This window comes from Gossypium arboreum, chromosome 12, assembly GCF_025698485.1.
Source record: "Gossypium arboreum isolate Shixiya-1 chromosome 12, ASM2569848v2, whole genome shotgun sequence".
NCBI classification, from domain to species: Eukaryota; Viridiplantae; Streptophyta; class Magnoliopsida; order Malvales; family Malvaceae; genus Gossypium; species Gossypium arboreum.
The window spans coordinates 8,260,661-8,271,733 of record NC_069081.1 but is presented as its reverse complement, the minus strand read 5'-3'; the positions used below and the strand labels follow the sequence as shown (position 1 = coordinate 8,271,733).

At 40.0% G+C, this 11,073-nt stretch overlaps 1 protein-coding gene across 1 annotated transcript; it reads right to left on the bottom strand.

Annotated features, from left to right (window-relative positions):
- Positions 1 to 2,245: 2,245 nt before the first annotated feature.
- On the bottom strand, positions 2,246 to 3,872 carry LOC108477626 (uncharacterized). The gene is made up of 3 exons (XM_017780147.1): positions 3,614 to 3,872; positions 3,169 to 3,520; positions 2,246 to 2,378 (listed from the first exon to the last, which is right to left on the bottom strand). The coding sequence occupies exons 1-3, from the start codon at positions 3,870 to 3,872 to the stop codon at positions 2,246 to 2,248; spliced, it is 744 nt and encodes a 247-aa protein (XP_017635636.1).
- Positions 3,873 to 11,073: the final 7,201 nt, after the last annotated feature.

Below are 11,073 nucleotides of genomic sequence, written 5' to 3'. Positions count from 1 at the left end.
CTGGTGGTGTACGGGTGTGCGGATGGGGTGAGGTGGTCGTGGCTATGGTGTAAGGAGGCCGTACGCGGGGTGTTGGCTGTGGTGCAAGGGAACCCTAGGGTTCTTGAGGATTGCTTGACCTTTGGGCCATTTGGGCCAATGCAATTTTGGGTCTAGGTTTTAGGTTTATTTGGGCTTGTATTAGGTTTAGGTTTAGTTAGTTGTTAGGCTATTGAACCCTTGTGAATTGGGTCATAATTTTGCTTTGGGCTATTTGGTAATATGGACTGAACTTATTTTATTTTTGGTTTAGTTTATTTTATTAATTTTTTATTTTTCTATTTTGTTTTTGTATCTGTATGGGCCCGAGCAAATTGGGCTTTCTACAGCTGCCCCTCTTTGTTCGTTATCGTGTAATGAGAATAGAGCAAAGACCTTTAAGAAAGACCAATTTTTTCGGGTCTTACCAGATCTTGACTCTTTGGTGCTTCTTTTTTTTTCAAGGTAGTCTTGTTCCCAACCATTACACTTCAGGGGTATAGGAATTGTCACTTTAGTCTACTCCATTGTCACTTTAGAAAGACTAGTCTTATAGCTTTTAATCTGTTCTACTGCAATTTCAGGGAAATTAGACTTGGAGCTTCGACTTACTCCAATGTAATTTTAGGGAGAAGAGATTTGTAGCTTCGATCTACTCCGCTGGAACTTAAAGGAGATAAGAATTGGTAATTTCAACCTGCTCCACTGCAACTTCTGGGAAATAAGATTGGTGGCTTCAATCTGCTTCACTGCAACTTCAAGAAGATAAGTCCGCCATAATTTGTAGTTTCAATCTGTTCCACTGCAATTCCAGTGAAAAGATGTACTTTCTTCAGCTTGCTCCGCTACAACTTCAGGGAGATAAGGCAAGTACTTCAACCTGCTCCACTGCTATTTCAGGGAGATAAGGTTTAGTGGCTTCAATTTGCTCAACTGCAATTTCAGGGAGATAAGGTTTGCCATTATAACTTCAATCCATCCCACTGCAACTTCAGGGGTATTGGATTTGTGGTTTCACCGATCTTGTTACACCGTCCTCTGGGGAATATGACCTGTAGAATCGATTTCATGGACCTATGCTTATGCCAAATGCTTAGGATGCCATGACCAGAATGAATCAAATGCTCCTAATTAGATGTGTGTGACTGATATTTGCATGAATGCAGAATGTCATTTTTCAGAATGATCCCTTTTTTAATGCTTAGGTTGTCATTGCTCGTCCTTCATCAAAGGTCTATCACTGATACGCTACTGTGCCTTCTTACTCAGCTGGTATCTCTGATAGAAGATTTGAAGAGATAGTCATAATTTGGACTATCCTTCCTCCAATGTTTCCAATTTTTGAATTTGGGTTAGTTCTGACTAGTGGTCCTGTTTCACGTTCTTGTACCATTTAGAAACTTTTCAAAGTAATATGCAAAACTTCTTTTATATGAATATCATAAGTCCAATGATCCTTGTTTCAATTCTTGAAAAGACTATCACAATGAACAAGATAGAATTTTATTGAGAGTAAGGCTTGAAGTGGACAAATTAATTCAGATAGCAAATTTTGCAAAGTACAAAATGAATAAAATGAAAACGGATGCCCTAGATGTCGCAGCACAAGCTTCTCTCTGTTCAAACTTCTCGAACACCATTTCGAGCTAGATATGTGTTTAGGAGATTTAAAGTATTTGTTGATGCCCCTAGACCTAACGCTCCTCCTTCTTGTTAATTCAGAAAGGACAAGACTACCACATGCCCCCCTTTTTAAAATTTGAGCTGCCTATTTTCAGGTTTTTAGCTCAAACCCCTTTGGTCTCAAAACACCTTTTGTGGGTTTGCACATTGGCCTATCCATTTTCTTCTTCTTCAATTTTTTTTGAAAGGTCTCAAAGCTCCCTTTGCAGGTTTTCACTTTGGCCACTCCCTTTCCTAGGTGAAGTATCTCTTGACGTAATCTGAATTTACAGGATTGGGCAAGTTTTTACCATCCATTTCGGCTAGAATCAATGCTCCTCAGGAGAAAGGTTTTCCTTACCACATAAGGTCTTTCCCAGTTCGGCATCTATTTCCTTCTGAAATTCTTTTATATTGGAAGGATCTTTTTCAAAATCAGATCTCTCTCATGGAATTCTCTTGGGCGAGCCTTTTTGTCACAAGCTCACATCATTCGTTTTTGGTACATCTGACCATGACGGATAGCCTTTAGCCTCTTTTCTTCAATCAAATTCAACTGATCGTATCAAGACTGGATCCATTCTTCTTCATCCAATTTCACTCCTGACAAAACTATGAGGGAAGGAATCTCGACCTCGATGGGTAAAATCACTTCCATTCCATAAACCAGTGAGAAAGGCGTTGCCTTGGTAGAGGTCCTGACAGACGTTCGATAAGCATAGAGGGCAAATGATAGCTTCTCATGCCAATCTCTATAGGTTTCAGTCATCTTCCCTACAATATTCTTAATGTTCTTATTGGTTGTTTTTACCGCACTGTTCATTTTTAGGTGATACGGCGACGAGTTGTGGTGTTTGATCTTGAACTGGTTACAAACCTCCACTATTATGCTATTGTTAAAATTCAGAGCATTGTCTGATATGATCCTTTCTGACATTCCATATCGACATATGATCTCTTTCTTCAAGAACTTGTTGACTGCCGACTTTGTGACACTGGCATATGAAGCGGCTTCTACCCATTTAGTGAAGTAATCGATGACCACGAAGATGAATCGATGCCCATTGGAAGCTTTTGGTGATATTGGTCCAATCACATCCATGCTCTACATGGGGAAGTCATAACGTGAATAGGCGAAGGAGGCACATGAATCTTGTCTCCATAGATTTGGCACTTATGACATCTCTTGGCGTAGTTAATACAATCCCTTTCCATGGTGGACTAGTAATAACCAAACGCATAATCTGCCTAGCCATCGTAAAGCCATTAGCGTGTGTCCTACAGATACCCTCATGGACTTCTTTCAGAATTTTCTTGGCCTCTACTGCGTCCACACATCTTAATAGCACTTGATCCTTTCTTCTTTTATATAGGATCTCCCCATCTAAGACATAGTCAATGGCCAATCTTCTCAACGTTCTTTTATTAGTCTCGGTTGCCTAGTCTAGGTACTCACGATTCCTCACATATCACAATATATCATGATACCAAGGGTGATCATCTTGTTCCTCTTCTTCGTCAATGTTACAGCAATGAGCCGAAGCCTCATAAACACTCATATGGATAGGCTTCATGTCCTCTTGTTTGTTTACTTTGATCATAGAAGCTAAGGTAGCCAATGCGTCAGCCATTTGGTTCTCATCTTGTGGGAGGTAGCAGAAAGTGATGTCATCAAACTCTTCCATTAACTCCAAAACTATCTTTCCATAATTGATTAATTTGGGATCTCTTGTCTCCCATTCGCCTTTAAGCTGATAGATTACTAGTGCCCCATATACCTCTAGCACTTTGATCTTTCGTTTTACGGCTGCACGGATACCTATGATGCATGCTTCGTATTCTGCCATGTTGTTTGTGCAATCAAAATCCAGTTTGCTGGTAAAGGGATAATGATCTCCGTTTGGGAACACCAAGACTGCCCCGATTCCATTACCCACTGCATTTGAGGCTCCATCAAAATTTAACTTCCAAGGGTGGTTTTCTTGAGAGTCATTTTCTGTAGCTGCAATGTACATCAAATCTTTGTTCGAAAAATCAAAGTTTAAGGGTTCGTAATCTTCTAAAGCTTTACTGGCCAAAAAATCTGCTATCGCACTTCCTTTTACTGCCTTTTGGTTCACATAGACTATGTCAAATTCGGAAAGCAGAATTTTCCATCGGGTTATCCTTCCATTCAAAGCTGTTGACTCCATCATGTATTTCAGGGGGTCTAATTTTGAGATGAGCTAAGTGGTGTGATACAACATATACTGTCTTAGCCTTTAGGTTGTCCAAACCAAGGTATAACATAACTTCTCGATTGGTGAGTACCTTGTCTCACATTCAGTAAACTTTTTACTAAGATAGTAAATAACTCTTTCTTTCCTTCCCGACTCATCATGCTGGCCGAGTACGCATCACATAGAATTCTTAAATACCGCTAGATACAATATCAATGGCTTCTTTGGGTCGAGTGGCATCAATACCAGGGCATTAGACAAGTACTGTTTGACTTTTTCGAAAGTCTTTTGGCATTCTTCGTCCCATACACCTGAGTTGTGTTTCTTAAAGAGACGAAAAATGGGGTCACATCTCTTGGTTAGTTGTGAAATAAACTGAGCTATGTAATTTAGTCTTCCTAGGAATCCTCAAACTTCATTTTGAGTATGTGGTGGAGGAAGATCTTGTATGGCTTTGACTTTATCTGGGTCTATCTCGATCCCTTTCTCACTAACCACAAATCTTAGTAGCTTTTCGAACCTGGCTCTAAAGGTACATTTTGCTAGTTTGAGTTTTGGCTAAAACTTTCTCAATCTTAAGAACAATTCCTCAGAACTTGTACATGATCCTTATCTGTTCGAGACTTTGCGATCATATCAACATAAACTTCAATTTCTTTATGCATCATGTCATGGAAGAGGGTTACCATGGCCCTTTAATATGTTGCTCCAGCATTTTTCATTCCAAGTGGCATCACCTTGTAGCAAAATGTTCCCCACACAGTTATAAATGTGGTTTTCTCCATATCTTTAGAATGCATCTTTATCTGATTGTATCCCGAGAAACCATCCATAAAAGAGAATAATGAGTAACTCGCTGTGTTGTCCACTACGGTATCAATGTGAGACAGTGGGAAGCTATCTTTTAGGCTGGCTTTATTCAAATCTCTATAGTCTACACACATTCGTACTTTTCCATCCTTTCTAGGGATGAGGACAATGTTGGCTACCTATTCTAAATATTTTACCACCTTCAGAAATCCAGCATCGAACTGCTTTTTAACCTCTTCTTTTATTTTTAACAAGACGTTGGGCCTTATCCTTCGGAGTTTTTGCTGAACTGGCTTACATTATTCCTTTATGGGAAGTCGATGCACCAAGATATCAGTGTTCAACCCGGGCATGTCTTGGTATGACCATGCGAAGACATCCTTGAATTCTTATATTAATTCAATAATGTCTTGCTTCGTTTCTGCGGTGAGACCAACTCTGATTTTCACTTCTTTCTCTTCTCCTAAACTCACGGTTTCTATTGACTCCTTATGAGGTAAAATTTGTTTCTCATCTTGTTCTACCATCCTCAACAAATCGGGAGATAGGTCACAATCTAGGTCACCTTCAAAACCCTGAGAATCATCCATACACATATCCCACTCAAAAGGAGACTCTGAATCATTAGCATCATTGCTCATATCGTTGAAATCTAGAGACCTGTTATGGAGGTGAAGGAAAAAAAGAACGAAAGAATCTAAGAATAACTATTTGCATGGTATGATTATGAATGAAGAATAAAAGAATATTTAAAGGAAGGTCCAAAGAACAAAAAAATCTAAGAATAATTGTTTGTGTAGTGTAATGAAAGAATATCTGCTCAAAAATGATAGTAAAGATACATTTTATTGAAATAACAATTTTGAACAAAGGCCTATTTCAAAAAAAAAGATTCTTATTACTCATAGACCTAGAGCAATAAGTGTGTTTTGAACATTACTCTGTGTTAGTTCTAAAGACTACAGAATCTCTTCCGCAGTCCAATTGTTCAGAACACTTCCCAGTTCATAAGGGCGAATGCCCGAATTCTCTCTTTCAGTCCCTTCTTCACATATGGCGTTGATGTACAAATTTTCCAACGTTCTTTCTATAGCTTTCTTTTTTGGCGTCTCTCGCTCAGGGTGAATGATTCCTCCAGACATAAAAGTCTTTGATATATGGGGAAAGATCATTGGTTTCCACTTGATCTCCTCCCCATTCAACCGTGCTTTCCTTCTCTCTTGCTTCTTTTTAAGTTCCTTATTTCTTTATCTCACGTCCAACTTAAATCCTAAGCCGAAGTAGTCTTGTTTGTTCTTCAATATCAGTGTCTCAACCCTTCCTTGAAGATGTCCCTCGAGTCCTCTTCTCGGTAAGGCCCATTTTACAACAGTTAGCTGCAAGCCCATTCTTGTAGTCTTAGATATCTTTGGCATTGGGATCTTATTCCCTTCAGTAATGAATGAGGCATTCACAAATTCCAAAGACCGAAAGGAGCATTCGGTTGTTTCATCGTTTGCCTCAAGAAACGGAGCGTCACTGGTCACTGCTGCGATAATGTCCTCTTCAGTATTTATCGTCACTAGCTGACCTTCGGTTACTAATTTCAACTTTTAGTGTAGCGATGAGGGCACTGCTCCTATTGAATGTATCTAGGGTCTCCCCAATAGACAGTTATATGAAGGCTTAATATCCATTACTAGGAAGTCTACCTCGTATGTGTTTGGGCCGATCAGAAGAGGTATTTCGATTCTGCCCATTACCCTTCTTTCTATACCATCGAATGCCCTCACTATATTTTGGTAGGCTTTCATGTGAGAGCTATCCATGGGCAATCTGTTCAGTATGGATAATGGTAGGACATTTAGGGTCGATCCATTGTTAATCAACACCCCTAGTAGTATGTACCACTTGCAACAAGTGATGATGTGTAGAGCCTTAGTCGATCCCATGCCACCATGTGGTATCTCATCATCATTGAAGAAGATAAAGTTATCAATACTTATGTTGCTAAACAAGTGGTCTAGCTTGTTGACGGAGATATCATTAGTGACATACGTTTCATTTAAAACTTTCATCAGCACGCTGTGATGGACCTCCGAACTTAGGAGTAAGGCTAGCACCGAGATACGAGCTGGTTGTTTACACAGCTGCTCCATAACACTGTACTCGCTGTGTTTTAGAAATTTTAGAATTTCATTAGCCTCTTTCTCATTAACTGGCTCGTTTATAGGAGGTTCAGGTCTAGCCGTTCTTTCTTTCTTCTATTCGACCGCTATAGCTTTTCCTTTTGCGGGTTTCGCTCTTGCGTTTACTGAATTGTAGCACCTCCTGCTACGCGTATAGGAACCCACATCTTGGTTCTCTTCTGAAGTGTCAGCCGAGTTCTATTTTCTCGGGATCATCACATTACATCGTAATTCCATGGAACCCTCTTGCTGTCTTTATAGGGAAAGACTGCATGTTTTTGGATTATTACTTTTGGTGGCATTCAAACTCCCGCTTCATTATTATTGGGTCGTGATATGATGACCACGGGGTAGTTGACTTTTTGGATCTGAGTCGTCAATTCTCCTTCTAACACACATATATTTCCCTCTTCGGGGCTTTTGGTTTCTTCATAAAACTCCATTTCTTTGTTGTTCATCATGTCTCGCACTAGGGCTCTGAACTCCCCGCAGTTTTGGATTTCATACCCCACTTCATTATGGAACTCACAGTAGTTCCACTTTTCTTCAGGTCTCTTCTCTGAATCCAATATGATTAACCCTCTTTTCATCATCTCCTTCCAAACTCGTTTCAAAGGGGTTTTAACTTTAGCAACCTCATATTTAACCTTCTTGCTCCCACTTTCATTTATTTCGTTTACCCCTTGGTCGGTATGATTGGGTAGCGGGTTTCTTGCTACATTAAGCGCGGATGGGTCTTCAAACTTCACAATCTCCATTTTAATAAATCTTTCGATTAACTTTTTGGATGCAGTGCAATTTTCAATTGAATGTCCAGTGATTCCAGCATGGTATTCACACTGAGCATTTGCATCTTACCATTTTGGATATGGGGGTTGCATTGGCTTTAACTAGAAGGGAGACACTATGTACACATCGAATAGGTTCTGATACAGCTCCCTATACGTCATAGGTATAAGTGTGAACTGCGGTCTTTCTGTATTCATCCTCGTATTAGATTCTTGTCTCGGGGTACTCTAATAGTTGGCAGTTACCATCTTTGGTTGGCTCACTGTAATTGACTTGGAATTAGCTTTATTGTATGTGCTCATATTGTTCACCTCGTTCTCCCTTTTCCTTGGGGCTGACCTCTTGGTACTCTCCCCTGCATTTATTTTGCCGCTCCTTACTGCATTCTCGATCATTTCGCTAGCCATAACTATATCTGAGAAGCTTTTAGTGGCACTCCTTAACATGTGAGTGATGAATGGAGCCTTTAAGGTATTGATGAATAGCATGGTAGTCTCTTTTTCTAGGATAGGTGGCTAGACTTGTATAGCAACCTCCTTCCACCTTTAGGCGTATTGTCGGAAGCTCTTGTTTAGTTTCTTTTCCATGTTCTACAAGGTGATCCTATCCGGAGTCATATCTGTCACGTGACTATACTATTTCATGAAAGCTTGAGCTATGTCCTTCTATGAGTTGATCTTAGTACGGATCAATTGGTTATAACATTTGGATGCTACCCCAACTAGAGTTTTCTAAAAGCAGTGAATCAATAGTTGATCATTGTTCACGTACACAGTCATTCATCTACAAAACATGGTAATATGAGTGTTGGAGCAGCTAGTCTCATTATACTTCTCGAACTTAGGAGTTTTGAACTTGAGGGGAAGCACCAAGTCCGGAACCAAGCTCAAATCTTTAGCATCAATCCCACAGTGATAGTCAGCACTTTTCATTGCTTAGAACTTCTCCTCCAACCACTTACATCGATCTTCTAATTATTTTGGAAGCTTCGCTCTCGTTCTTTTGGCCTCCACCATGTCATCCAGATCAAGGACTACAGGATTAGTTGGGTTATCCCCTGGATTAGAGCCTGAGCATGCTTGATAGTAAATTGGCATTGAAGCACCGACCTAAAATTGTTGGGGCCTAATTGTAACGGATGGCCTTCGCGTGCACACCTCGGCTTGTGTCTGGGCGTTTGTTGTGGTAAAACCAAGAGGGTAAAGAGGATATTCATTGTTATCTCCAGTATTGACCATAGGGCCTTTTCCTTTCTCCTGTCCCCCAGTCATCATGTTCCTTTGTGATTCCAACATTTGGTCCCTCATATCTTACTAGATTTTTGCCAACTACTCTTGCATTTGGGCTTGCATATGTTCTTGTATCTCCTTCTACATTTGTTCCAACCTTTTCTAGTATTTTATCCATCACTTTAGTTTTTCTTCTTGTACTATAAGGATACGTACTTGGTAGATTTTTGTCTATTTCCAGATTACTGAAATGATTTTTTTTTAATTAGGGTCTTTTTGTAAAAATTAATGCATATGGTGCGATAAAATGCAAATGCATGAATGTAGAAAAAAGGCGTCGATTTTGATTCAATTCCATTTAGAACAACTTTACTAGAACATAAAATTCTTTACATAGAAATAGATTACAAATACGGCCTAGCCCTAATGCTTGAAGTTTTAACTTTCCTAAGCAACCAAGCCAATTCTCGACCCCAGTTTGATTCTAGTTTATATTTCACACTCAATACATCTACTTGAAATGCTAAATAGATGGTTAGCCACCTCTCGAATCTAGGCCACAGCCTCACCCATTATCTAGTCTTTACCCCTAATTTGACCTTGAGATCGATGGAGTTGCTCATTACACCGCTTATTACTTGCTTCAAGGAGCTCAACTCGGAGCTCACTGTTTTGTAATGCAATCTCGAGTTCTTCGACCTTCCTTTTTAGTTCTTCAATCTTATCCAAGCTCGCCTTCAGCTCTTATGCAGAGTTACAGTTACAAAGTTGGTGAAACGATTTTTCTAATTCGGTTATTCTGGCTTTTAACCCGATCTTCTCGTTTTGGGCTTCCAACAAACTCCTTTCTAATGCTTCTTTTTGACCTTGGGCATCTTGATATTTTCTTTCCCATAAATCAGCTTTTGCCTTCTCTTCTTGGATTTCATGTCGCCATTGTTCAGACGTTTTTCCCAACCCTGCGATTCTCATCGATAGGCGTAATTTCTTGTAATCCGTTTTTAGGCTATCTAAATCTTCCTCGGCTTTATTCTTTAATTTTCTCCATTTCTCGGTCTCCAATTTCTGAACATCGACATCTAGTCTCAAATGCATCTTTTCTTCTTTCAGTTGCTCTATCTTTTTTCCGAGTTCCACATTTCTTCTCTCAAAGTCCTGCTTTATGATTTCTAACTCAGATAGGACTACTTGTAGATATTCTTCCATTGACCGTGCCCTCTTAATTTGGCTCGAAAATATTATCATTGATTCTCTTACTCCGTCACCCATTATACTTAGGGGTTATTATCGGACCTACTGCCAATCTCTTCATCTGGCGAGTCTGATTCCAAGCATTGGACATCTCTCATACCTTCTTCTTATAGTTATCCTCTTTATACAAAAACTCGCACTGAGCTAGCCCATGGGTTGCTGTTATGAACTGTCTGGATTGGTACTACCTCAACACGAGCAAAGGGGCATATCCTACGGCTCCCTAAATCCTAAGTAAGGGGACCTAGTCAAAATCCCCACATTGGTATAAGATCTCGTCGGGAACCAACCAAGGGGCTCTCCACTCGACATCCTCTTCTTAGAGGTTTTGGAGGATTGCCATCCATCTTTCCTCTGATATGTCATCCCGTCTTGTTGTAGCCACTATTTCCTTTATTGGGGAGTAATTCTCAGAGAACACCCAATATGACACCTTGTCTACCTTCCAGAAATGGCTATGGAACCAAGCTAGTAGCAGTTGCGCACATCTTATGAATCGACACTCACCAGCTCTCTCGCACGCATTCAAGGACCTGAATGTTTCAGCTAAAATCGCAGGAGCCGGTGTAACTCTCTTATCCAGTCAGTCAAACAGATCTGAAACTACCTCGTTTACATGCCTCAGCGCCTTAGGGAAAACTATTAACCCGTAGATACTTAAAGCAAAAACATCCACTCTCTTCTTCACATCTGGATGTGCCAAAATCAAGTCTCACAAACTTTTCCAGGGAATACATTTGCTTTCTCCTCTCTGTTTAATCTGAGTTGTAACTTACTGCTCACTTATTTTGGTGATATTCATCAATTTCTTCACGAAGGTCGAAACATTAGTAGTTTTAGAATAGGCCTTATCAATCTGAACCCTTAAACGACGAAGTAGGACACATATTCTTCCACTGTGGGCACCAAATCTACATTTCCGAAGGT

Bases quoted from the DNA above. Each gene is read 5' to 3' on its own strand.
- LOC108477626 (XM_017780147.1), bottom strand. From the start codon at position 3,872: ATGGAGTCAACAGCTTTGAATGGAAGGATAACCCGATGGAAAATTCTG. The intron at 3,521-3,613 runs GTAATGGAATCG...ACAACATGGCAG, and splicing joins TGGAGCCTCAAATGCAGTGG to AATACGAAGCATGCATCATA. The intron at 2,379-3,168 runs GTATCATGATAT...AACGTCTGTCAG, and splicing joins GAACAAGATGATCACCCTTG to GACCTCTACCAAGGCAACGC.